Source organism: Peromyscus leucopus, chromosome 8a (assembly GCF_004664715.2).
Source record: "Peromyscus leucopus breed LL Stock chromosome 8a, UCI_PerLeu_2.1, whole genome shotgun sequence".
In the NCBI taxonomy this organism is placed as follows: Eukaryota; Metazoa; Chordata; class Mammalia; order Rodentia; family Cricetidae; genus Peromyscus; species Peromyscus leucopus.
In genome coordinates, this window is record NC_051085.1 from 21,026,565 (window position 1) to 21,053,347 (window position 26,783).

Genomic DNA, 26,783 nt, shown 5'->3' on the forward strand with positions numbered 1-26,783 from the left:
ATAATTTTAAAAGTTAGATTATCAATAAAACAGCGAACTACAAGTTCTTTTAGATTGAATGAAAGCAGAAGAGAAATGTCCCAGAACAGATCTATCTCCCCAGTAGCTCTCTTGGTGAATTTTTGCAAACTTAAATTGTCTCCTACCCTGTGCATATCAACCTTCCCCTTCTTCTTGACTCTGACTTAATAGTACTTATGTACAAGAGGTATTGCTATAAGATATACGGGCCTCTTTCATTACTTGATTAAAAAAGGAAGATCAATTCTGAATTTTCTTGTATAGGCGATACCGTAAAAATATTTGTCTCAAAACAAAGTGATTATTCCAACAATTCCATACAAAATTGAACTCCAGAAGTACCATTTTGGTTCGAGTGAACTGGCAGGTTAAATATCAGATGTAGAAAGTTTCCTTAGATAAAAGAATTTAAAGGACATGTAGTTTGTACTAAAGTTAGAATTATTAGAAGAAAATAATGTGCTTTATATACATAGAAATTAAATCTATTTTGTCTGTATTTCATCTCCAAATGGCAAATTTTAAGAATATTTAAAAATAATGTTTCATTATAGACTTTAATTAGGAGATTCCATTTTTGTTGTTTTTTTTTTAATATTTATTTATTTATTATGTATACAGCGTGTATGACTGCAGGCCAGAAGAAGGCATCAGATCTCATTACAGCCACCATGTGGTTGCTGGGAATTGAACTCAGGACCTCTGGAAGAACAGCCAGTGCTCTTAACCTCTGAGCCATCTCTCCAGCCCATTGTTGTTTTATTTTATTGTTTTGTTTTCTGTCAATGAGTGAGCCATTCCAATCTCTTGCTTTCATTCTACTACTCTTGTGTTTTATAGTATTTAGGTCTTGTATATATGCATACATGTAATGTACGGCCTGGTCTCATATAGATTGGACTGGCTTTAAACTGGCTAAGTAGCAGTGGATGCCTCTGAACTACTAATTCTTGTTTCCAGCTACCAAGTACTGGGATTACAGGTATGTGCATATGCTGCCAAACCCTGTGGCATCTCATATTTTAAAAGTATAGCTGAATGAAATCGCATTGACTCAAATCCATTACATAAGGATTTTCTTACATGCAATTTAAAACTGTAAGCATATTATTTCTCAAGTTTAATTTAAACAAATACCATTTTAAGCTTCTCAAAGAATCAGGCCTAACTACATGCACAGGATTGAGTAGCGCTTCATGGTATGCATAAGATGAATGGTAATACTGTATGCGGTAGCTGAGGCCTGACTAATCTAAAAATCAATTTTGTACTGAATCAGCACTTAAATAAAAACTAGAAATATCTATTCTTAAATAAAATCTAGCTAATAAATTGTTTCTGTAAGTTCTGCATCTTTATCATCAAAGCCCATTGTTTTCCTTCTATTTCCTCCAAAACCCAAAAGGAAAGGGTGCCAGAATGGAACAGAAGAAGGGAGCTGAGGAAGCAGGACAAATGTGGATTTCCTCAACACTGATGGGACTTGGAAAGTCTAGGGTGATAGAAGGCAATCTAAAGGACAACTTTTAGAAGACTGTCTTGTCCAAGGTGGGAAAAGGAAAATCCCCATGTAGAGCCCATTTACCTGGGTGATGATTGGGATGCTCTTTGCAATAAGCCCAGGTCTGCTGGGCAGGGGAAGCAGGATGTCTGTTTGAATACTACTGTGAAACTCTCAGTTCAACCTGTTTTGGGATGATGACTAAGACTGGAAATGCTCTTTAGAAGCTGATGGCTTTTGGCATGAGTTATCACTGGTAACTTCAGATCTGACTCTATAATCTTCCTTTTGATATAAGCACAACAATGGGAGACAACTGGATGCAGCAATGCCGCTTGGGAAATACCTGGTTTACCATGAGGAGGAGTAACTTGCTCCAGTTTGGGATCATCGTGTTCTGGAAATAATAAAGAGATACACCCGATATTTTAAAGTTTTCTAGTGTAGTACACAATGAAAAATTTTCTGATTTTGGCTGATGATTTATAAAGTAGAAGATAACAATTGTTCCAATGGAAAGAAAATATTTTTAAACTTCTATGTTATCCCATTTCATATCAAAGACCTAAAGGCTTTGTTTTAGAAAAACATTACACACAAAACGTTCTATTTACACAACGCCTGTAATTTTCAAATCATAGGCTTTGCAAAGCATAATGTAGAAGCATAGATTAAACTTTACAATCTTGGAAATAAAAAACATTTTTTAAAAAGATTGTCTATGAGCATTACAGAGAAAGCAGATATACATACTGCGTATTTGACCTTTGTCAGACGGTGCTGAAAGGATAAAAATTAATAAATTACCCGACAAATACAATATGTTAAGACAACTAATATAAATTTTAAGTGGTATTAGGTACAACTCACTTTAAAAGGCTTTTTATTTGTAATGCTGAACAGTGACATGGTTCAACAGGTATGCATTGTTCATCAGATTTGGATTTGGGCTTGCCACCAAATCTGATGGATAACCCAAGCTTGCTCCCCCAAATCTACAAGTTGGAAGGAGTGAGCCAATTCCCAGAAGTTTTCCTCTGACCTCAATTTGCTCATTTCGGCATGAGTATATGCGCTCCTCTCTCTCTCTCTCTCCCTCTCTCCTCTCTCTCTCTCTCTCTCTCTCTCTCTCTCTCTCTCTCTCTCTCTCTCTAAATAATTATAATTTTAAAATTAATGCAAGTGTCTGGTAAAACGTACTCAACCACCAGTAACCAAACAAACAAAAAGCATCAGAAAATAAGTCATAAAAAGGTAGATAGGTATTTATAAACCCTGATGCATGCAAATACATTATTTACAAGAGCATCTGGACACAAGCTATGACTAGCTGCTGGGTAAATGCTATTGAGGAGTGGAGGGGTATGGCAATGCTGTACATGACTCTAGATTGGCATTCTTAGATTAGTTAATAAGTAAAAATTTTGCTATATCATTTCTCCTAATTAAGGAATGGATTCCAGAGAGCTGGAGGGCTTCTATAAACTTGCCTCAGGTCAGTAACTAGTTGGTATCACAAGATATATAACAGTATAAACTAAAAGAGGTCATCCTGTTTTCAGGTCAAACTTAGCTGTTAATAAAATGATGCAGTTAGTTTTGGATGATTTCTTAATAGAACTTCTCAGGGGTTTGGAAAAAATTAGACACGGTGCAGAATTTTAGTGCTAACTTTTATTAGCTTGAAAATATTGAAAAAACTAATTGCTTCAATTTGATCTTTTGAACTATCTCCAAAACTACTGTATAAGGATAGCAGTTGCTGTGCTGTATGCTTCCATAATGATGAAAGTAACAGAGCGGTCCAGTTGTGCTGCCCAGGAGTCCTCCTAAGTTCTAGCCATTGCTCTCCTCATACTCAAACAGCCCATGATTTTATAAATTTGTGACACTGGTGATTATTGATACAAATAAAGCCACAAAACTGACATGATCCTACTTGATTTCAAAACACTCAGAATAAATTCTAAATCCTGGAGTCATCTCTAAGTCAAGTATAAAACAATGGTTCTCAACAGGTGGCTTGTGATCACCTTGGGGTGTCACATCTCGGATATTTGCATATCAAACATTTACATTATGATTCATAACAGTAGTAAATTGCAGTTATGAAGTAGCAATGGGATAATTTGATGGTTGGCCGTCGCCACAACATGAGGAACTGTATTAGAGGGTCATAGCATTGGGAAGGTTGAGAAGCACTGGTGGAAAGCCATAGTCTACATACACCTTGTCAAATGGAAATGTGAATTTCAGTAGAGTACTGCGAAATACTATTGGACAACAGAAAGGGGGAAATCACAAGTAACTGAGAACCTGTGGAAATTTTGTTGGTAGCCAGTGATATTTTCAATCTCAGCCCGAGGGAAGTATGAATTCTGATACTATTTAAAATGTTGTTACCTGGTTTTGCTTCCTTTTTAATTTGTGGCTCTGAAACGAGAAAAAAAAAAAACAGGAAAACACAATCTTAAGAAAATAAACTAAAGCATGAATTTATCATTGCAAATAATTTGTATTTTTATCTCAATAGACAATGAAGAATTTTGCTAATGATTAGTTCATATTCATGGTACTTTGTTAAGGAATGATTATTGAACACAGTAGAAGTAGAAACTCACTATACATTTGACTGTTATTAAGCTGTTGTCTTAAAATGTGAACAGGTAGTTGGTAGTTTATTTAAACCTAAACTGTCTTCTTTGTTTCAAGCTGATTGTAATAAGAAAGAGTTCTAAAATAATATTAGATAAATCATTTCAACAACAAAATTGGAAGAGATTGTTTAAAATAGATCTAAGTGATATGTTTAATTTAGGAATTTAAACATATACTATTATGGCTTGAATGTGTCCCCTAAAGATAGCTTGAGTCCTCAGCATCAACACCTGCAAAGTGACATTATTTGAAAATTGGGTTAATGCTGATGCAATTAATTCAGATGAGGTGAGACCCTGTTAAGGTAGGGTGGCTCCTCATCAGACAGAGAGGGAGAAGATGGACAATGTGACAATGTGACAATGGCAGAGGTTAAAGTACTGAGTTGAAATCTCAAGGAATATATGGATTTCTGGTACCCTTTAAAAGATAGAAGAGCCAAGGAAGATACGGAAGATATTTCAGCTAAGCTTGGAAAAGGAACGTTGTTCAACCTGCAGAGCTGTGGTGGAACACACATGCTCCTTTAAGAAACAGTTTATTCCTTATTCCATTCATAGAAACTCACAGATTGTATTAGGCAATGGAATACTGCTGTTAACAAATACAAAAATGGAAGCAGACTGTGGATTACATAGTGGTGGAATACTGGAAAATGTTTGAAATACTTGAAAAGAGGCTGGATTCCTTTGAAGAGACGACTATTTGAGTAAATACTGACACTGAAGACTGTTCTGAAGAGAGTTAAATATTTTAGCATCTACTGGTATTCCTGCGAATAAAAGATGTCACATCTGCCCATGACTCCTTGTACTACTTCATCTTCCTATTCTTCCTTGACCCTCCTCATTTTCTGGCTTCCCAACTCGAACCTCACAGAGATTTATATAAAAATCTGTATTTCTGTCACCACTGGTTTTTTGTGTGTTTGTTTGGTTGGTTGGTTGCTGGAATAGCAGAAAACCATACAGAGGGCAATTTATGTGGAAAAGAAACCCACTTTTCACAGTACTAGAGGTAGTGAAGTTCAAGACAAGAGCCAATTTCCAGCACATGCTGACCCTAGTTCTAAGAAGGTGTCTTCTTAATGCTGCATCCTATGGAAAGAAAGAGTGTTGTTCCACCACAGGACAGAAGGTAGAAGGTAGAAAAAGCAAGCATGCATCTGAAACTACTTTCATAACAGCCTTGATCTCATTCTGGAAACAAAAACCATCATCGTCTAACTACCAGTTTGTGGTCCATCTCCTAATCCTGCTGCATTGATCACACCTGGGCTTTGAAAGAACAAATTCAAACCAAAGTATATGTACAGCTCTGCATTTAAACAACATGCTGCTTGGAACAGGGATGCTGAAGAAGACTTTGTTGCTTTTCTTCATTAGAAAATGGGACACATTGTTGGACAATGTAGAAAAGAGAATGAGATGAAGTATGGTCATTGGAGGAGAGAATGTATTTGTTTAAAGACAGAGCTCTTAGCCAGATTGTGTTCTTCTGTAGAATTGAAAGGCCAAAATTGTAAGCAAATAACTTGAGTTTTTATTAGAAGAATATTTTCAAGAAAATGCTGAAGATGTGTAGACTGATATCAGTCTGTCCCTTGTAATAGAATGTGAAATACAATTAAAACTGTTAATGAAAAATAAACCATCCCACAGTGATTTGGGAAAATTTCACCCAGTCCATAATAATCCTAGAGACAGGGATAACTGAAACTAGACAAAATGTTGACATTATGTATAGACAGCTTGATCCAGTCACACTTACAGAAAATATAAGAAAAATGATCCTGGAAATAGCTATGGAAGATTCTGATCCTGTCTTTATTGAATCATCATGGATTGAATGTGGGCTGAATCAAGCTATTGAGAATTCTAAATAAGAAAAGACAACACTACTAACCAAACAGAGACAAGAGCAAATAAAGAAATGACTGCAAAGGTTGGAGCCATTCTTCTGTAGTGGGATGAGGCAGAGCTACCACTTCTGAGGACAGAGGACAGAGGACATAAACAGAGAAAATATTCTCAAGACTTGAAATTGGCCAGGATTGAGAACTTATTTACCCATTACATCCTTAATTTTTTCTTCAAATTTTTCCTCTTGGAATGAGAATGTGTACCTAATGGCTATCTCATTATTGTATTTATAAACATATCATTCATTATGGACTCATAGGTAGAAAATATTTTATCATATTTTTTCCACCAAAAACTGATGTAGATCACCTAAATAATGACTTCAACATCTGGATTTTTTAAGTGAAATTAACAGGTAGGATTAATAGCAGATGTTACAGTAATTAGTATTTGACAATGTAGGTACAGCATCAGTGTGTTTTGCACATAGGAAAGACATGACTTTTGGCAAGATAAAGGAAAGACTTGAACGGAATAAAGTATGTACTCTATAAAAAGTGTATCCAAGTACTTTTCTGCACAACCTCAGAATGTTATCCTATTTGGAAATATGTTTCTTGCAGATGTAATTAGTTAGGATATTACAATAGGCATGTAGGTAGGTTCTTCATCCACTGTGACTGGAGTTCTTAAGAAGAAAGCTACTGACACCAAAACGCTCATGGAAAAGATGGCCATGTAACCATGGAGACAGAAGTTAGAGTAGTCTGTGTGCAAGAAAGGCACAAGAATGCTGGTAAGCGTTAGCAGTCAAAAAAGACAAAGATGAATTCTTCTCTGTGGGTTTCAAAAAAACATGGCTCAACCAACTCATTGATTTGTAGCCTCCAGTAATTTTATTGTATTTTATTGACAACAATGCTATATCACGAATATATTCAGCAGCCATGAATTAAAACTTTAACTGTTTCACAATTGGATACCATATGTTCTTTTTTTTTTTTTTTTTTTTTTTTTTTTTTTTTTTTTCGAGACAAGTTTCTCTGTGTACTTTGCCTTTCTGAGCTCACTTGGTAGCCAGGCTGGCCTCGAACTCACAGAAATCGCCTGGCTCTGCCTCCCGAGTGCTGGGATTAAAGGCGTGCGCCACCACGCCCGGCCCATATGTTCTTTTGAAAACATTTCTGCTGCATACTACCTGTTACAGAATTGTTCATTTAACTCAGAATGCTGGAAAGAGAAGCATGAAGACAGATATTTATCTGATAGGAAGTCTGTGCTCCCGAAATTTAGAGAAAAGGTATGGGTCAGTAAGAGTCAAGGCAATGGGTTGGTTGCTTTGTTTGAAACATAGAAACTTCTTGTAGTTTTTATATGTATACTAAGATGTTTTTTAAGAAATAGATATCTTAGATGGATAAAAAAACTTTATTGATTTACTTTTTCTCCATGAATAAATATTATGTCTTTGTAATACTCAAAGTACATTTTTGATGTATAAATGGATACCCCGGGGCTGCAACAAAGTCAGAAAGACAGCTTCTCTTTAAAATCAGCAGCAAGCAATCTTGTCAATAAAGGCTTACTGATCTATTTATTCATTCATTCATTTATTTATGTAGGATGGCAATTGTTTGAGAGACTGAGAAGTGGCGGAAGGAAAAAGGGTCAGGAGGGAAGGATTACAAATAGACCGCAATTGACCAGAATCTTATTTATATATGATAATTTAGCTTCCCATAATATTTCAGAGTTACACTATTCATTTTAAGTATGGAATGCATGCATGAATTTATACATTAAAATTCATACCTGATTTCTCTTCTTTTTTCACTTGTGGCTCTAAAAATGCAAGGTGTAATGATTACACAATGGTATCAGTCTCTTTTCTGCACATGCATTTCTTTTATACAGCATCAATTCTATTGTAATCTGTCAGATTTTAATCAAATATGTTCCTTGCAGTTATAGCAAAGATAGGGAGACCAACAAAGGCCTTCCCTTCCCAATCAAAATAAGAATTATTCTGAGAAAATAAATGGAAACACAATCAAAAACTTTCAGTGACAGTGTCAAGGAAGGTTGTGTTTCCAATGCATCGAGAATAAAGGAATAGCCGGGCGGTGGTGGCGCACGCCTTTAATCCCAGCACTGGGGAGGCAGAGCCATGTGGATCTCTGTGAGTTCAAGGCCAGCATGTTCTCCAAAGTGAGTTCCAATAAAGGTGCAAAGCTACACAGAGAAACCCTGTCTTGTAAAAGACCAAAAAAAAAAAAAAAAAGAAGAATAAAGGAATTTTCAGCATAGCATCATTGTATTCTATTCACAGTGTCTAGACAAAACAGTAAAGCAACCAGCTTTCAACAAAATATTTAAAATGGGCTCAGATAGATATATAAAAACACATATTTAATATTTGTTTTATTTATTAACTTATTCACTCATTGAACATGCATATAACGTACGTGGTGGTTTGGACTTTGCATCTTTGCCTATGAAACATTGAGAAAAATTAAAGATTTCAGTCTTCCAATGCTTATTCAGTATCATAGAATACAGATAATTAAAAAATAAAAACCAAACAATATATACTTCAGCTATTCTTCTTTACTGAGATCCTATAACATTTACTGCTCATGATAAAGATGCTAATTGATGACTCATTTACAGAGCTTTTAGTGTGACTACATTATTAATAAAATTAGCATGTTTATCAATTCTTGTGCACTGCTAACTTAGTATTTAAAGTTAAGAAGAGAGCACACACAATTTAATTTTGACACTCATTAATTTTTAACCCAACAATGAGCTAGGTGAAGAATTCAACGATTTTTAAATTTTATTAGGATTATTAACATGTTATCTGCTAAGTTGGGAATTCTTACTGAGTACAGATACATTTATTGCAGGCTAAGATGATTGTGCAGGGATTAGCAAACTTCTTAGAAGGTCAGGTAGTCCGCATTGTCAGGTTTTAGGTCATTATGTTTTACACATCTATAGTTTTAATACACTAAAATGTATTTTAGATAACTATAATGAATTATTAATGAAGGAATTTCATCTTCCATATTGATCTCAGACTTTCTAATCACCTTCAATACGATAAATACAGAAGCTATTCTGCAGTGCCTAAGGCTTATCTTTAATTGAATTGTTTTAAATTTGAATTATAGAGTAAAAAAGGAAAAGTTTCATTACAAGTAGAAAATTAAATTCTCTGGAATTTATTTACCAAACTCATAATTTGAATGATTATTTTCACTTGACTTAGAGAAAAAAGAGTTAATATCTTTAAAATTTTGGGTTTGTAACACCTAAATTTTAAGACAGTTTAGGTAATTATAACACAACTACAGTCTCATAAAATCCTTGAATGTAGAATCATTTTATGAACAAAAAATGTGGAGATTTTTCTTGGGAGGAATTGCTTAAGGAATCTTACAGAGAGTATCATTAAAAAGTGAATTAAAGTTAAATAAGAGATAATGGCTTACTATAACAGGAGTGGAATCTTATAATTTTATAACACATGGTAAGAGATTTAAGAATCCACTGGAATCAATTTTTTTTTGGTTTTATAAAGTAAAAAAAAAAAAATACCTGTTTGTGAATCATCCAGGTTGTGCCCAGTGTTTGTGTGTTTATTGAGAAGCCATGTCATGCCACGTTCAATGTTGGGGAATTCCAAGAGCAGTTCCCAGAGCAACATCATTATCTAGGAAACTGTCCTCAGCCCACATCTGCTCTTTAAGACACTTTTGAGACAGGCCCCAAAGTTTGTCATTTAGAAGCTTTCTCCAATGACTCTGAGGATCACTTAGATTGCAAACAGTTATCCCAAGGGAGAATTAACAGTATTTGTGCTGGGTCTTGTTATACTGTGTCTTGATTCAGATATATGGCTATGCATTTGTAATTTGTCCCTAACCACTGGTCAGAGCATATAGAAAGAGAACAAAGATGTCCTAACAATGGAATTTCACCAGTAAAATATAGATATCAAATAGGCTGTTTATATCTCTGATTTGATGATGTCACATATTCAGTTAAGATAAAATTGATCAAGTCTAAAAATCTAAGAAAAGCCACAGGTGAAAAAAAGGTATCCATATATGATTGAATATTGCATACACACACACACACACACACACACACAAACACACACACACAATCTATTGCTCTTGAGTGGAACATTATTACCTCAAGTAACCTAACAGATTGACTGTCCTGCCTCTGTGAGCCCCTATGTGGCACAGCCATGTCTGAATGGAATGGAAGAAATCATAAAGTCAGCACAGCTGCTTGACAAAGATCCAGCAAAGCTGAGCTACATGATGGCTGCCATGTCACCTTTGGTTTTCATCTCCACCTGTTGCATACTTGGACACATTTAATATTTGTACAACTTGAGGATATTGGGTTGATGGAAAATTCCTTATAAATCATTTATGCCTTCTCCCAGGAATGCTGCTTCTAAGCTTACCCAGGAAAGTCCTGAACATACTTTCTCTCTCTTTTTTTTTTCTTTTTTTCTTCTCTCTCTCTCTCTTCACACACACACACACACACACACACACACACTGTGATTGAGATATCCTTATCTACTTGAAGGTCTTCCTTACGCCTTGGAGGTTGTGACACATAAAGAAGAAGCAGAGGCCTCTTTATGAGGCTATGAGACATTCTTGAAACATCTGTCCCTGTACTTACACTGGAACAAGATCAACAAGATTTGGTCAGCTAGAGGAATTGTCCGCAGTTCAGATTACAAGCCTCTTCCCACTGTACACTCAGACAATTATGTAGCATACAACTCTGCCCTACATAGAGATATATTGATGAGCAATGTATGGAGTGGAAAGATAATGAAAGTATGTGGTGTCAGGACCTCCCTCTCTTAGAAGTTAGCTCATGTAGAGTCACTACAATGTCATATGACCAAGGAACAACAAAATGCCAGAATTAGACATATAGACAAGTTCTATAAGGATATAAATGTGAACATTGATTGTAATTACTGCAGCTTTAGCCTGAGAATTTTTCCTGGGCACTCTGACCACTAAGAGTTAATAATACATTGCTTGAGACATGGCAAAATGCCCAGGGTGGTTGAAGATTTTGTTTTGGTCTAGTGTCCTTGAAGTAACCAAAACAAGCAGCCTGAGCACAGGCTGTCATATGCCTCTAGATTCTCAAAAATTGGGTTATGGGTTTATGAGTAAGAATTACAACTCTGTTTATTAATGATGTCAAAACTTGAGGGAAAATGATTGGAAATGATAACTCTGTTCTGTCATAGTTTATTAATGATGACTAAAAGATGAGCAAAAGAAAGTGAAACATATGTCCAAAAACAAAAATTATATGATCTATGTTTTGGAACATCATGAATGTATCCCTGCTAACTACATTCTGTATAAATAAAGAAACACTCTGGCTGCTAGCCAGTCAGGCTGCAAGATTCACCCAACCACCATGGCTTGGCTCACTTCCTTCTCTCGCTGACTCCTTACATCCTCTGCAGGACCCATCCACCGCTGGGGAATGGCTGCCGGCACCTATGAGCCCAGCAGAGTTGATTCTCTGAGTTTTCTTGTGGTGTTCCTGACTCCCCTGGATCATCCAATCCTTCCTCCCCATCATCCCCAGGATTCCCAGAGCTCCACCTAATGTTTGGTTGTGAGTCTCTGCATCTGCTTCCATCAGTTGCTGGATGAAACCTATCTGATGGCAATTGGGCAAAAGCAACAAAGAACAGATTTTTAAAAAAACATTTATAAAAAGAAAAGAGCTAAGTTTTGTGTCTGGTTCTTGTTCAGAGACAAACTACAAATTGGAAGAAAAGACATGCAAACCATAAAACTTTAAAGGGATTGATATTATGTCCAATATATATGTGGAATTAAAATGACTCAATAACAAGGAAAATAAATCTGATTTAAAAGTAAGCAAAGGGTTTGGACCAATATTTTCAAAAGAAGGGAGAGTATAGTGATATTTTATTTGTGCTGAAATGTGATTTCATTTGTATGTTAACAAAGTTGCCTAGAGATCAGAGCTAAAGCAAGCCATTTAGCAGAAGTCCAGTGGTGGTAGCCCATGCCCTTAATCTGATCACATGGCAGGCAGAGTCACTCTGTGTTCAAGGACACAGCCAAGTGGTGACCCGAACCTTTAATCTCAGTATGAACCATACAGACCTGGAGGTTTGTATAAACAGGCAATGATGAGAAAATCATGTGGTTGGGTTTAGAGCCAATGAGAAGGTAGAACAGAAAGGCAATAAAAAGGCGGGTCACACAGGAGAAGCTCTCTCTGAGGGGAAGGACAGCAGTGTCTGATAAGATAACGGCTTCCCTAGTGCTCTGATCTTTTGGGCTTTTAATTCTGTATTTGGCTCTGTGTTTCTTATTTAATAAGACAATTTAGAATTTCATCTACAGGATACCAATGGTCAAAAGATATATATAAAAAAAAATGCTGTCTCTAACCATTCAGTAAATGCTAATCAATACAACAATGGGATATATCCGATACCTTTTAAAATGATGTCATTAAAAAATGAATACTGACTAGCTGAGGAGGATATGAAGAAAGGGGGCCTCCATCAGTCCCTATCAGTAATAACATATGTTAGCATAAACATTTTGGAAAATAATATGAAAATTTTGAAAAGCCTAAGAGCAGAATTAGCCTATGATGCTGTGATCCCATTTTGGGAGCTATCCCTATGAATTGAAGATATTCAATCCACTCCTGTTCATTTCAACATTATATGCAATCAAATAAGTGTCCATGGATACAGAAAATTGGCACATGAATACAGTAGAATGCTACAAAGCTTTTAAAAAGGAGCTTTATAAACAAAAAAATTATGTTTTTATGTACATATAGATGGAACCTGAAGACATTGTGCTAAGCAAACGGTGCAGCACAGGAAAACAAATACAGCCATGTTCTACATAAAAAGGGCTAGGTTGGTGAGGGAATAACTATAGTAATTAACTTGGTCGAGTTTTTACACAAACACCCAAAGATTACATTAAATCACATGAACATACATAGTTATTATTTGTCAGTTAAGAATTAATAAACATTTACAGTTACAGAGAAGGTAGATGGAGGGTATAAACTTCAAAACTGCATTAATTTGAAGCTATTGAAGGTGCTGTCTACTATGGAGACACAGCCAGATAAAAACCAACATGAAGTGCTGCAGACTAATTCCTCTCAGGCTTATTGCTGTTTAGGAAGTCTACTTACTCAGTTCCTGATAGATTTCCTGACGTGGAAGCTTGTTTAAGCGTAAGGGCACATTATCACACCTTGTTTGTAAAAGGAGTGATTCTGTTCAGATTCTATGCCCAGAGCATTTAAAAACACAGCAGAAGTTGGCTCTGCTGGGATATTCATCTTGCCTGAAAAGAGCCATCTAACAAGCAGTCTATCATTTAAATTGGCTTGAAGATTAATACCTAAAATTGAACACCATATATATTGAATGAGCAATCCATGATTCAATCAATTTAGAATCTTATTATATATTGCTAGAAGACACTTTTACTAGCTTATTTTAATTTTAATATTCTCCAATATTTTAAATAGATTACTATAATAAAGGAATTATAAATAGAAAATATAAATGACAATACATGATAAAATATATGCTACACTTAAAGAGAACATACTTTTTGAGATATATGTGAATTTGGACATTGATATGTTTTATTTCCCTTTTGGAAGTATTTCCCTATGAAACTATTCCCTATGGAAGTATTATAAAATCTATTAGATTTTCAAATGTTACTGGCCTGAAATAATAAATCACCATTAATTTAAAACCAGAAGAAAACTTTTGGAGAATTAGTAGGAAATTGTGTGAGAACTGATTATTTATAACTGATAGAATTCAAGGAAAAATGATAAAGAATTCTTTGAAAAATGATTCTTATATTCTGAGATCCATATGATAAGAATATCCTTCAATAAGTAGAATGGAATTATTATTATTTATTATTATGATTATTACTATCATTTATTTATTTATTTATTTATTTGTTTGTTTGTTTTATCCCTAGCTAGCTTGGAACTCACTGTAGCCGAGGTTAACCTTGAACTCACAGAGATTCACCTGCCTCTTCTTCCCAAGTGCTGGGATTAAAGCATGCACCATCATATTTAACCTAGAACTGAATTCTTTTATGTTTTTATTTTTGAGGTTACAGTTTAATCCCAATATTTCTCCCTTCCTTTCCCCCCTTCCAAATCCTCTCATATACCACTCTTTTCTCTCCTTCAAATTCATGGTCTCTTGTTGTCACTAATTGTTGTCCAGTTCCAAATGGCTAGCTCTGAAGCATTCATTTATGTAATTACATGGGCTGAACAGGTTATATTTAGGAATATCTATGTATATGCATATATGCAAACAATAAAAATTAAAACTGAACTCTAAAAGGAATTTTCACCTCCTGTTATAGTAAATAGAAATATTATGGGGTACACAACATATGACAATGTGATTCATGGGTCTGCTGTTTCTAAAAGCAGTAATATTGGAGAGAAAAGTAAGATAGCAGTAGAAAAATCTTTCAGCTAAAGCCTGCAACTGATATGTCTTTCCTTTTTCACAGCATAGGCATTGTGCGACATTGTCTAGATGCCTGTTGTTTGGTTTAATTTCTCGAGATTGCACTGTCCTACAGGGAATAGCTATGAAAATACTTTAGTCATTACCCATCCTACTGCTTTCATAGTCTCATATATGACCTAATTCTTTGCCCCAAATCAGTTGTGTAGACACTTTGGATCCTGTGATTTACTATTCAATGAACTGGAGATGATCCAAAATTAATTAGTAGCAAATAATTTATTTAAATAAGGATTAAATGTAATAAATTAGATGAAGTTCAGAGAGTACCAATTAATCAAATCTGCCCAAACCATTTATAAAAAATATAGACAAAGATTAGCATTGGTATAACACCATAGTTATTCATATACTCACCTACATCTCCACCAAGGATTAGCATTGATATAGCACCATAATTTCTCATGTACTTATCTACATCTCCAGCAAGGCTTAGCATTGGCATAACACCAGTTACTCATGTTCTCATCTACATCTCCAACATGCACTGTCAACACTTAGTACTTTCTAAGCACTCTACTTTTCTAAGAAATCAGCCTCTCACACGTATTTATCAACGGAAACCAAACCTGTGTGTATTTAGCTTATTCTCTGTCATGAAGAGAAGAGATTTGGTTGAAATTTCATGCTGTGCATATCATTTTTAAAGAGCTTACAAAAGAATGTCAACTCCAGATATCATGCAAATCATTTGAAAATATAGGGTAGATGAGGATATGAAAGGGAAGATACATTTATTTCAAACTGACCCAGATATCTAAAATTCTAAAGACCTAAAATTTGATTCTTCTAAAATTTGTAATTCTCTCATTAACATACAAATTGGTCTAGAATCAAAAACTTTGGAGTAGAAATTATTTTTTTGGCAAGTGGTATGTCTACAAAGCTGTGTTTTTCTTTCATTACAGAATAGTCAACCATCAGCTTTTTAAATGGCAAGTTACAAAGCCTGCTTAGTTTACTTTTACCATTCTGAAAGATCTCCACTACACCATACTTAATTAGCTTTTAAATGAATTGAAAATTGGAAAAATGATTTGTGGTGTATTGTGTTAAGGAGCTGACCTTTTAAAAATTCTCACAAACTAATATTGCATAAAAATTAAATTTGCAATTTCTGAATGTGAATTTATTGTACATGTATCCTCAGGTTTTTTTTAGTTATAACTCAGTGTGATTATTGCTCTGGTCTGCCTCAATGATGTATTTTTTAATAGATATTGCCATCCTGTTTTACAAGTTAAATTATTACAAATATTATATTGTTCAACTACCTGCCTAAATCTCTTAGATAAAGAGTTATAAGATATCATTCCTCTCAATGTTTTCAACTGGACACTGTCTTCATAGTAAAAGATGAAGCATAGTATGATTATTTGGGGAAACATTTATTTAAATGAAAATGAATTGTTTATGACTACCTGATATCCTAGATAGGCTATTTGATATATTAAATTTACTTAACCTCAAAAATTTGTTGTTTACAAGTAATTAAAACTAGGATTCTAAACAGGGCATTCTTTGAAATGCAAAATCCCAGTTCAGCTTACTTATACTGTAGAATACTCCATCCTTTTTACAATGAAGTTAGTAAGTTAGCTAACATAAATCCTAGGTCTGAACCAATAAAATGTCTTAAAAGTGGATGCTGAACACTCACAGAGAAGATCTGTAGTCGAACTGACTACAATGATCCAGAAAGCAAAGCTACACAGAAATCTGTCTTAAAACCAAAAAAAAGTGACATCATTGGCTTTTAATGAAACTATAGCTTTATAAAGTTGAAAAGAACTGTGTTGATTTTTGTTTGGATTAATTGAAAACCATGTGAAACCACTATGTGGGGCAGCTACCTACCAACCCCACAGTTCCCTAGAGTTTCCTGAGTGAGAGTAGCAGGAAATATTAGACAGAAGAATTTAGATTGTGGAGATAAACAGATAGAAAATACAGGATAGCCTCAAGAGGGCCTGGAACCTATTCCAATGGGCCCTGATTATCTCTGCCCTACGGTATTTATAGAAACGCCAAGGTGTGGAGCAAAGACCCCCCCCCCCAGCACAGCGAAGTGCAGACCATCTCAGACACCTGCACTCAGGCTCATGGTCCAAACATCCTCTCTATGCAAACCTGCTGAGTAAAGCCATGAGGAACCTGAAAACAGGCTCCCACACTACTAGTTCTCTTAACTTCTGCCCACTTCCACCATGATGTTTCCTATGAAAATATCTACTCTTTGTCTTCCTTGAGTCAGAAATTTTGTAAGAGTATCTTTAAATGTATAGAAAAAAAAAAACATTTTTATTGTCTTTTCTTCATTCAGTTTCTGAAGTAATGTCTCAAACTCTGATAATTTGATTTCTTCTCCTTCAGCTCCAAGAACTTGTCCTTAAGATTATTAATGACTCCATTTTATGCATTCCAATGAATACCTTGCAGTGACTATCTTGAAGTCAGTTTCTGCTGCATTGAAGATTTTAAAAGTATTTCTTCCGGATTCAATAACAATATCTCCTACTTCTAGGGCACTCTGCCTTTTGCCTTTTTCTCCTTCCTTATATATTTAAAGTCCTTTCATGGTTCACTTCTCCTCTGTCCATTCTCTAAATCATAGTGTCCTTCATGGCTATCCACCCAGTCCTTGCTCATTTCCCTTTCTGCTTGCTCTGTGAGAAAATATCCAGGCTGAGATACCCAGTTCTATCATTGTATTCTTTCCCTACCTTCTTGATAAACTTACCTGAATGCATGCCCCACAGAAACATATGCTGCAAGATGTTTCCTCTCCTCTACACAGATGGATTATATCTGTTTTTATGGGTTGTATCTTTTTTTATGACTAGACTATCACTTCACACATAGTGAATACTTCAAAATGTATAGGATTAAATACTCTGAATTTACATAACAGAGAGAGCTTCATTTTCTTGATCTATCATTACTTTTATAAATTCAGACTAGGCTATAAGACATTGATGTCTACAGATTGTCCCAACACAGAATTCTGGGGGTTATCTTAGGTGGTTTTTTTTTTTTTTTTTTTTTTTTTTGTGTGTGTGTGTGTGTGTGTGTGTGTGTGTGTGTGTGTGTGTGTTTTTGGTACTCTCCTCTCTTCATAAATTCTAGGACCATTTATACTATTTCTACAATCTTTAACTTTCTACCCTACTAATAATCTATAAAAATCTTTCAGTACCTCTAAGTGATAGTGCAATAGCAAGTGTGTGCAAAATGTGATTTCCTGAATTCTTTGGTTTCTGTTTTACTTCTAAATTCTGTGTGCCATTAGAATGAGCAAATTCAAAATATGATTTAAATTTAATCTCGGTTTTCTTAACTGCATTTGATCTTTCCCCTTTCATTTAAGAAAAAGGACACAATCCTTGGGTACCTGGAGCTGACAGCACTACTGTGGGTGTCTAGTATTACCCACTCCTGTTTTCTACTTCAAATTTGATGCTTAGCAATGCTGGAATCACTGTGATTCTCAGTTTGCCCCACTGTTTCCCATCACTAGCCAGATCTTGTGTACACTCTGGAACTTCTGCTGCCAATAATTACTCATGTTTTGAAGCCCTCCTTTCAGTTGTTGACGAGGGTTGTCTGACTCCTCAAACACACTGCCAACTGCTGCTGCCCTTGCCTACCCCCACCCCCAGAGGTGGAAGCTAAACTCCTAAACCTTAAGACATCATGCACTCCAGAAAGAGTTCCAGAGGCCTTTGAACTAGAACTGACGTGAATGCCCCTCTCCTGAGGACTAGCTTTCATAGTACCAGAAGCAGCCATGCAAAGCTTCCAGAGGAGAGAAACAGCAAACTGCCCTACCCAACTATGAGGCTTATGAACCACATCAGCAACCAGCATGACATGGTAACCTTTGGGGTGGAGTAATGATACCTTAGAGGTGAGGTAACCCCTGACTGGCTAATTGCACTTAATACCTGATAAACATGGGAGGGGGGATACAATTCCTGGTACTAGAAAACAAGCTTACAATTCGGTGCTAGTGTGGCCATGGTATTGGAGGGCAATCAGCAACCACTAATTTTCGAAACCAGCATAATCCTTAACAACAATCTGTAAACATTTGTCCTTATTATCTGTGGGGACAAGTCAGTGTAGACTTCAGCTTCCTTCAAGGAAACTTCTCTTTAAAACAGATGAAGAACCCAACAGAAAACCACAAGCAATCAATATGCAGAGCTATGGAGCCCAGTCCCAGTAAATACCACTACAAAACACTCACATACCTAAGATTAAGGGAACTTTGCAGTAGAGGAGGCAGCAAGATTGTAAGTGCTCGAGGATCACAGACTTTGCTATGATATTGTGTTTCCTAGTAACATCAGAAACTACACTGGTAAAGTCTCACCAACATTACTGTCCAAGTGTGAACTAAACAAGTAGAATGTCAACAAAGGCCTCAACCCTACACAATAATTGGAGGCAACCCAGTAAAGCTGGGAGCCTGAGAGGTGGTCCTCCCCAGGGAGGAGCACACTAATTGTTTCCTGATGCCTATAATCATCCATGAAAACATAGAATGAAGTAACATTATATAGATTCAGCAGGTTATGTTTGGGAATATATGTCTATACAAATACATATATACAGATAATAACAATGGAGGGAAAAACTGGCTCTGAATCTGAAAAAAAGCAGGGAGGGGTATGTGGGAGAGTTTGTAAGCAAGGTTGAAAGGGAAGTGAGAACTGTTGTAATTAGAATACAATCTTGAAAAATAAGCCAAAAAATTAATTATTCATGTTTTGGGATGTCTTATATCTGCTGCTTTGGATATTGTTCCTGAACAACTAGTAATTTTTTGTGTTCACAAAAAAATGTGAACATTCTCCAGGAATTTTGCTTGTGTTTTATTTTACTTATTTTTATTGCTGTTGTCTGTTTATGTAATCACATTCTCTCTCTCTCTCTCTCTCTCTCTCTCTCTCTCTCTCTCTCTCTCTCTCTGTTGTGTGTGTGTGTGTGTGTGTGTGTGTGTGTGTTGTATGCAAATATGAGAGAAAATGTATTTGGGGAGATGTAACACAGTAACTATAGGAAATAGTAACCTAGCCATCTTGCTCATGGCAGATATCATTTTGCAAAGAAAACTATGGCAGACTGGTGGTAGAACTTTAAACAATGAACACAAGAATGATTAGTTAACGATATCTCATGTTTGCACAGAAAAAGATGACAAGAGTCAGAGGCATAATCAAGTAACAGAATGAGTAGAAAACAAGTTGGGGAACATTTTGGACAATGCAGAATGTGGTACCTACAAGAAGGATGAATTCAAAAAGAAAGAGAAGGGTAAAGGGACTCAGAGAAGCTTAAATTAGTGCAACTGATGTTGAATTCTGATTGTCATTTACAGAAATAAAGAATAAAATAAAAGTAAAATGGAAGAAATGCTGCTTTTGGTTTTAAGCAAGGTGAGTTCATACAGACATTGTATATGTGATCACAGAAGACTTAATTTTCATATAAATACTATTTTCTTAATAAATATATTGGTGCTTCTTATTTTGGCAAAGTCTTTGTGGAAAATGTCCTATTTTTATTCTAAACTTTCTTTACACGTACTAAAGTGTATTTCACAAGGAAATAATTGTGTGTACATATGTATGCATACGTATACTAAAGACATATTATAATGTGTTGATGTGTATATAAATTGTGAAATGCTTACCCCAAATCAAGCTAATTTGCACATATAACACCTCATATATTAGAATTTCTGTGTTTTGATTTGGTAATAATACTTATGTTAGTATTCTTCTTAAGTATTAATAATGCTTAAGTTAGAATCTCTTGATGTATGTAGGTATTTTGTTGTCATTGACTCGCGCCAATGTTTTACTCTCTTTTGGCTATTCTAACAATACCATACACCAAGTGTCTTATAAGCAACAAAATTGTATTTGTCACTTTTTGAAAACTACGAAATAAGTCCCAGCTCAAGGTACTCATTGACTGGTACATTAAATATCTGATGATGCTTTCTGGTTCACAAACAAGGCTTTTGTCCTGTGTATTCATTCAAGTGACAGGAAGGCAAGGAAAATTCTGAGATCTCTTTTTGAGGACACTAACATCAGATACCTCTACAGATTCTACCTCCATATGCCACACAGGTAATTTATTTTTCAGTGTGTGGATTTGACGACTACCCAGACATATCCATAGAAATTGCTATGTTCTACTTTGATCCCCAAACTCATCATCTGCAATTGAACTTCTATATCCTTTCTAACATTTGCCCATGTTATTTGCAGTCAGCCAAAGTCCAAAACAAAAGAATCTCCATAAGATGCAGAATATAAAATGTCTTTTAAATCATTTATTATTTTCTGTTACTGTAGTATTCTCCTGAATGTAACAATTAACTTGTCATAAATTACTTCATAAATACATATTATACCCACCTTCCCTGTCAGTCTACTACATAAAAATAATTAGTCTACTGCTTCCCTAGCCTTAGAAATTTAGTCATCTTGTGTAGTTGTTTTATTTTCAATTACTATGCCATAAATAGTTTAATTTTTCCAAAGAAAGACAGCTTTAATTAATAAAGAAGTTTGGGAAACATTATCTGATCTCTCAAGAGGTGTTGCTATATTGAGAAAGGATATTATCTTAGATTTCGATATCAACATGTTGCTAATCATGGCAAACATTTTGGAAGGAAAGATCACCAAATATACATAACCTTGCACACTCTTCCATATTACTCCTCATACACACTCTTCCAGATTAATCTGTTCTTTCATTATGTCCTCCAAGCTCAGGGGAAATTTTTCTTCCTCTTAATTAAAATTATTTCCCTTCACTTTAAGTATAGACCCCAACAGTTCTTAGTCCTGGGACACTACCTCTAATTAATATTGTCCTCTCTGGAGTTACTGCTTCCCCTCTTCCTGGGATTTTCTCTCCTAATGAAAATATGAAAGTATTAGTATTTCGTAGTTTCCCTGTGCAGGAATCTCACTATTTTCCCTAAGTTATAAACTTAAGAAACAGTACTGCCCTGCTCTGTCTTCAGTTACAATGGATGAATTCCCCTGATAACTCCTGTAGTCAGGTTTCTACTCTCACCACCCTTCCGAAAGCATCTTCTCAAAGGTCATGGCATGACAGCTTTATTTTTCAAGTTATAATAGCCATTTTTTTCTATCATCTTGCCTGTTTACCTTCGTGAGAGAGACAGTGGTTCTAACTGGTGGCATTTCGACTCTATCGAAAATGTCTCTACTTCACATTGGGACCTTGGAACTATTTATTGCCTGATTTCCTGCTAAGGCACTTCCTGCTTCCTGTCCACCCTGTTTATTTTTCCAAGAAGTGGTCTTTCACAGGTCTTTTTTCTCTCCATTCTTATTGTTTTAAAATATTGTTTTTGTGTTCTCCTGCTTCTTCATGCCTCTTCACTCATGGTGACAGTATGAGGACTCAAAGCCGTTATGACTCATTTTCCAGGTTCTATAGACTCCCTCCATGTGGCTGTCACACCTTCATTCCATGTTTGAAGCTTGCTTGAGTGACACCTGCTGGAGCATCTCATGCTTGAGACCTTGAAGTTATAAAAATATTGAGGTCATATGCATCTATTCTCTGATCAGGAAATATCTTGATAATGACCGAGACAGCAACAGCATAATACAAGGAGAATGATGTTGCACTCTCTACATTCCCATTCATATTCTCAGAGGAATACAGGACAAATTGTCAGTGTTTTTCACTGGGTTCCAAGAATGAATGATCCTTAAAGAATCTTTCCACACTAAACACAAATCATAGTTGTAATTAATTTTGAAAGCTGTAGCTGTTTGAATAGGAATGGCCCCCATAAGCTCATAGAATTGAATGCTTCATTACCAAGGACTGGCACTATTAGAGGTGTGGCCTTTGGAGTTTCAGATGCTCAAGCCAGGCAAGTGACACTCTCTTTTCTTGCTGCTGCTGATTCAGACGTAGAACTCTTAGCTACTATGCAGCACCATGTCTGACTGCAAGTCACCATGTTTACTGACATGACAATGACTAAACCTCTGAACTGTAAGCCAGCCCCAATTAAAAGTTTTCTTTTATAAGAGTTGCTGTGGTCATATTGCCTCTTCACAGCAATAGAAATCTTAACTGAAGAGTAAATAATTAATCAGAACCATCTTAGGATCATTATATCTTGTCTATATCAGAGCATGAATGTAGTTAATTTTATTTTGTAATACTTAGATTATTATAAAGAATTTATCCCCAAATCCCCAATTCTAAATTGTAGGACAAGTTCTAATTGGTCTTAATAATAAAAACCCAGAGCCAGATATCAGGGTGAAAGCTGAAAGATCAGACAAGCAGAGCAGCCAGCCACTAACAAGACTTCTTACCTCTGCTGAATCCACAGACCCAAAGAGCCTAGCTCCTGTCTCCACCCTGCCTTATCACTTCCTCTCTCAGCCCAGCCATATCACTTCCTGTTTCCTCTTCCTAAGTGCCAGGATTAAAGGTGTGTGCCATGCCTGCCTGGCCTCTAGTGGCTAACTCTGCACTCTGATTTCCGGGCAAGATGTGTTAGAGCATAAACAAAATATCACCACAAAAAATAGTTCTACAAGGTATTATTCCATGTTCTGTTATAACTCAATACCCTTGCTCCTTACTTGGGTCTTCAAGGATCCCAACTTTCTTTCTGCTCCTCAGCCCCAGGCCTGGATTTTGAGAACCCTTTCTATATGGCTACATCTCATTACTGTATTCTTTCGGTCTTCCACTCATCTCATTGCCCCTGAGAGTCTTTGGGGATGTTTGATTTTCTCATCTTTCCATCCAACAATATGAGAGACTCAACCTTGAGTAGGCTCCCTTCTAAAGACAGCTACCACATACTGAAGCTAGCTCAAGTTGCACGCAACACCTGTCTTGCATGTAACAACCTTGATAGGTGAGTTTGGACAACTCTCATGAAAAAGATAAGGAAACCGAAGTTTAGAATCATAAGCCAATTAAACCACATCTTTAAGAAGTGGCAAAGAGAGACAAGTTGATGTCTTTCTAGCATAAAGTCAACAGAGTCTCCATCATTGTAATAAACTTCCTTTCTCAGTGGCTCTTACGTATTCTGAAATTAGAATTTAAATACACCATCACTCTGAGAATTTTACTGATGGTTACACACTGTAGGAATGCTTTCGCCATCTAGAATCCTAGAACACTCTTCACGAATACTGTTAACCAGGTTGAAATAGTTCATGATTATAACTTTTGGAAAGAAAAGACCATCTTCTCACAAGTTTGTAGATTTAATAATCACCAGTACAATTGCAGACACACGGCAGTAACACTAAGTGTGCTATATGTTCTCATTAGTTTGCTGGTTGATTATTTTTTATTAAAATGATATTTGTGCTTATTTCTTTTTTATTTTCTCTTATCTGCAAACTGGTTTTTAATGTAAAATATCTTCATGTTAAGCATATCACAGTGATATACATTTTCAACAGAATTGTGTGCATGAGTTAAAATTTAAAATTTTTTGTTATAATTAGTGCGGTCTTTAATAGTTAAAATATTCTTTTTCACTTAAGCCAGCTCTAGGAACACAAACATTGTATATTTCTTCTCATGTGATGGGAAAAGTACAGTGGGATAGGGGAGGGGCAGAATAAAGAAGAGGCTAACAGCAAGTGAATGGCAGTCAAGATTCCTGATATGCATATTAGAATAAAAATATTATAAATAACATTTGTAATTCTTTCTGTCATTTATATATTGGTAGTTCAAAATGATCTCAATGTCATAAAGCAAAATAAAAAGCTATTTTTATCTTTTACATAGTCTCTTTCTTCAAGAAAGTTAAAAATAAATATCTCATACAGCAGAAAATATTTAGCGTGATTGATAATAATGTGTTGATAGTATGTATGTAGCATGACTCTTAAAAGGACTTATTAATAAAACAAACCTGGGGCCAGGTATTGGGGTGAATGCTGGAAGATCAGAGAAGCAGAACAAGCCACAGCCACCTTCCCTTGCCAATTTCTCAGCTGATTCTGTTTCCTCAGACTAGAAGTTTCTGAGTCCTCATCCAAATGGATCTCAGCTGAACTGCTGCTAAAAGCCTAAAAGCTTAGCCAGGCTCTAGTTCCTGGTTTTCATGCCTTATATACCTTTTTGTTTTCTGCCATCACTTCCTGGGATTAAATGCGTGAGTCACCATGCCTGGCTGTTTCCAGTGTGGCTTTGAACTCACAGAGATCCAGATGGATCTCTGCCTCCCAAGTGATAGGATTAAAGGTGTGTGTGCCACCATTTTCTGGCCTCTGTATCTAGTGGCTGTTCTGTTCTCTGACCCCAGATAAATTTATTAGGGTGCACAATATTTTGGGGAACACAATATCACCACATATGTATATTGCCCTTTTTTTTTTAGATACAAGCATCAAAATACAGGGTAAAAGGCAATACCATGCTTACACGAAATGATGCTGCAATATGGCTTTTATGTATTAGGAAGCTTTCACTGAAACTAATCAGGAAGATCTAACAACACAGCATATTTTATATACTGTTCTTCCTTTTCATTTCTATCTGACTTTTGATAGAAGCATGGAACAGGAATAGATCATCATCATTATCCTACTCATTTTTCCTACAGTTTAAAATTGTAAAATTTTCCACTGAGTATAAAGCTAACACTATCTTCTCAGTCTGTATTATCTTTGTTTTTTTTTTATGCGTTCTTCCTGAGACCAAGTACTTTAAGATTATAAGTCACTTAAAATGGTTATATTCACTCACTAAAAATGAGAAGACTCACTAAACTTCTTTCAGATTATGGTATTACTTTTATGAAAAGTTTAAATGATCACTTGGGTTAATATTAAATGTAAGATGGAGAGATGTATGTAAGATGGAGAGATACTTAGATGTATGCTAGAAAATGTGCAAAGGGAAATGTGCAAATGTTCTTAGACCAAAAGTACAATGCTTGTCTTTCTGTAGAGCAATTTTCACTACACAGAGAGACAGAGATACAGCCACAATCACCTATTGCCTAGGTCTGTGCACAATATTTTCTGCATATTGATAGTAGAAATATCTCAGATATGGTTTGTGGTGGTATTCTAATTGTACTGAAACGTTATTTTTATTGTATGTTAATAAATAAAGTTGCTCGGGGGTCAGAGCTATTAGAGCCATAGACAGAGTGTGGTGGCAGTGGTGGCACACGCCTTTAATCCCATAGATCTCTGTGTGTTCAGGGATACAGCCAGCATTGGAGACATATGCCTTTAAGACCTGGGGGGCTATACATACAGTCAATGACGAGGCAGTCACGTGTTTGGGTTTACAACCAATGAGAAGGCAGAACAAAAGACTATGAAACGACTTACACACAGGAAATAGCTCTATTTCGGGAAGCTAGGAGCTGGCAGGAGGAAGGGTAAGATTTTAGCTCTGAGCTCTGACCTCTCGGCTTTCTCTTTTACATTGGTTCTGTGTTTCTTATTTAATAAGACGGTTGGTTACATCTACAATAGTTGGCACTAGAAAGATTGTCATTAATTAGAATTAAGGTGTGTGTTTCACCTGTTTGGTAACGTTTCTTCTTCAACCTCTACCATTTTCTCTAAGTACTCAGCTAGTCTTCATTTCCTCCCTTACAAAACACTGATTTTAGAAAATGTACAGCAGACAAGGGAGATAAATGGAGGGGACTTATGCTTGTCACTGATCCTTTTATCTCCATCCTTGGAATCATCCTACAGGAAGAAGAAAACTGGCTTCTTCAAGTTGTCTTCTGAACCCCAGAGGTATGCCAACACCTGCCCCCCTGAGCGCAACATACACAGTAAACAAATAAATATAAAAATACATATAGTAGAAATTTTAAATTAAAATCCAAAGGTACAGAGTTACCTCCCCAAAGGAACATATCCAAAAGAAAACGATAGAATTTATGCTTTGTGCTATATGACACTACTAGTTTAAAATAAAGATGGGTTGAATGTAGGTGAGAGTAAGTGTGTCACAATTAACCAATCATCAAATCGTGTAGATAAATATCTAGCATTTATCATGC

The 26,783-nt window shown here is 35.8% G+C and overlaps 1 protein-coding gene across 1 annotated transcript in view; it reads right to left on the bottom strand.

The window, feature by feature from the left end:
- The window catches only part of LOC114692538 (triadin-like), a 98,919-nt gene that overhangs the window by 44,291 nt on the left and 27,845 nt on the right, over positions 1 to 26,783 (bottom strand). Inside the window, exons 3-5 of the mRNA XM_037200380.1 lie at positions 3,926 to 3,955; positions 2,276 to 2,302; positions 1,869 to 1,919 (exon numbers count right to left, since the gene is read on the bottom strand). Coding sequence (XP_037056275.1) covers positions 1,869 to 1,919; positions 2,276 to 2,302; positions 3,926 to 3,955 — 108 coding nt within the window. The remainder of the gene's footprint in view (positions 1 to 1,868; positions 1,920 to 2,275; positions 2,303 to 3,925; positions 3,956 to 26,783) is intronic.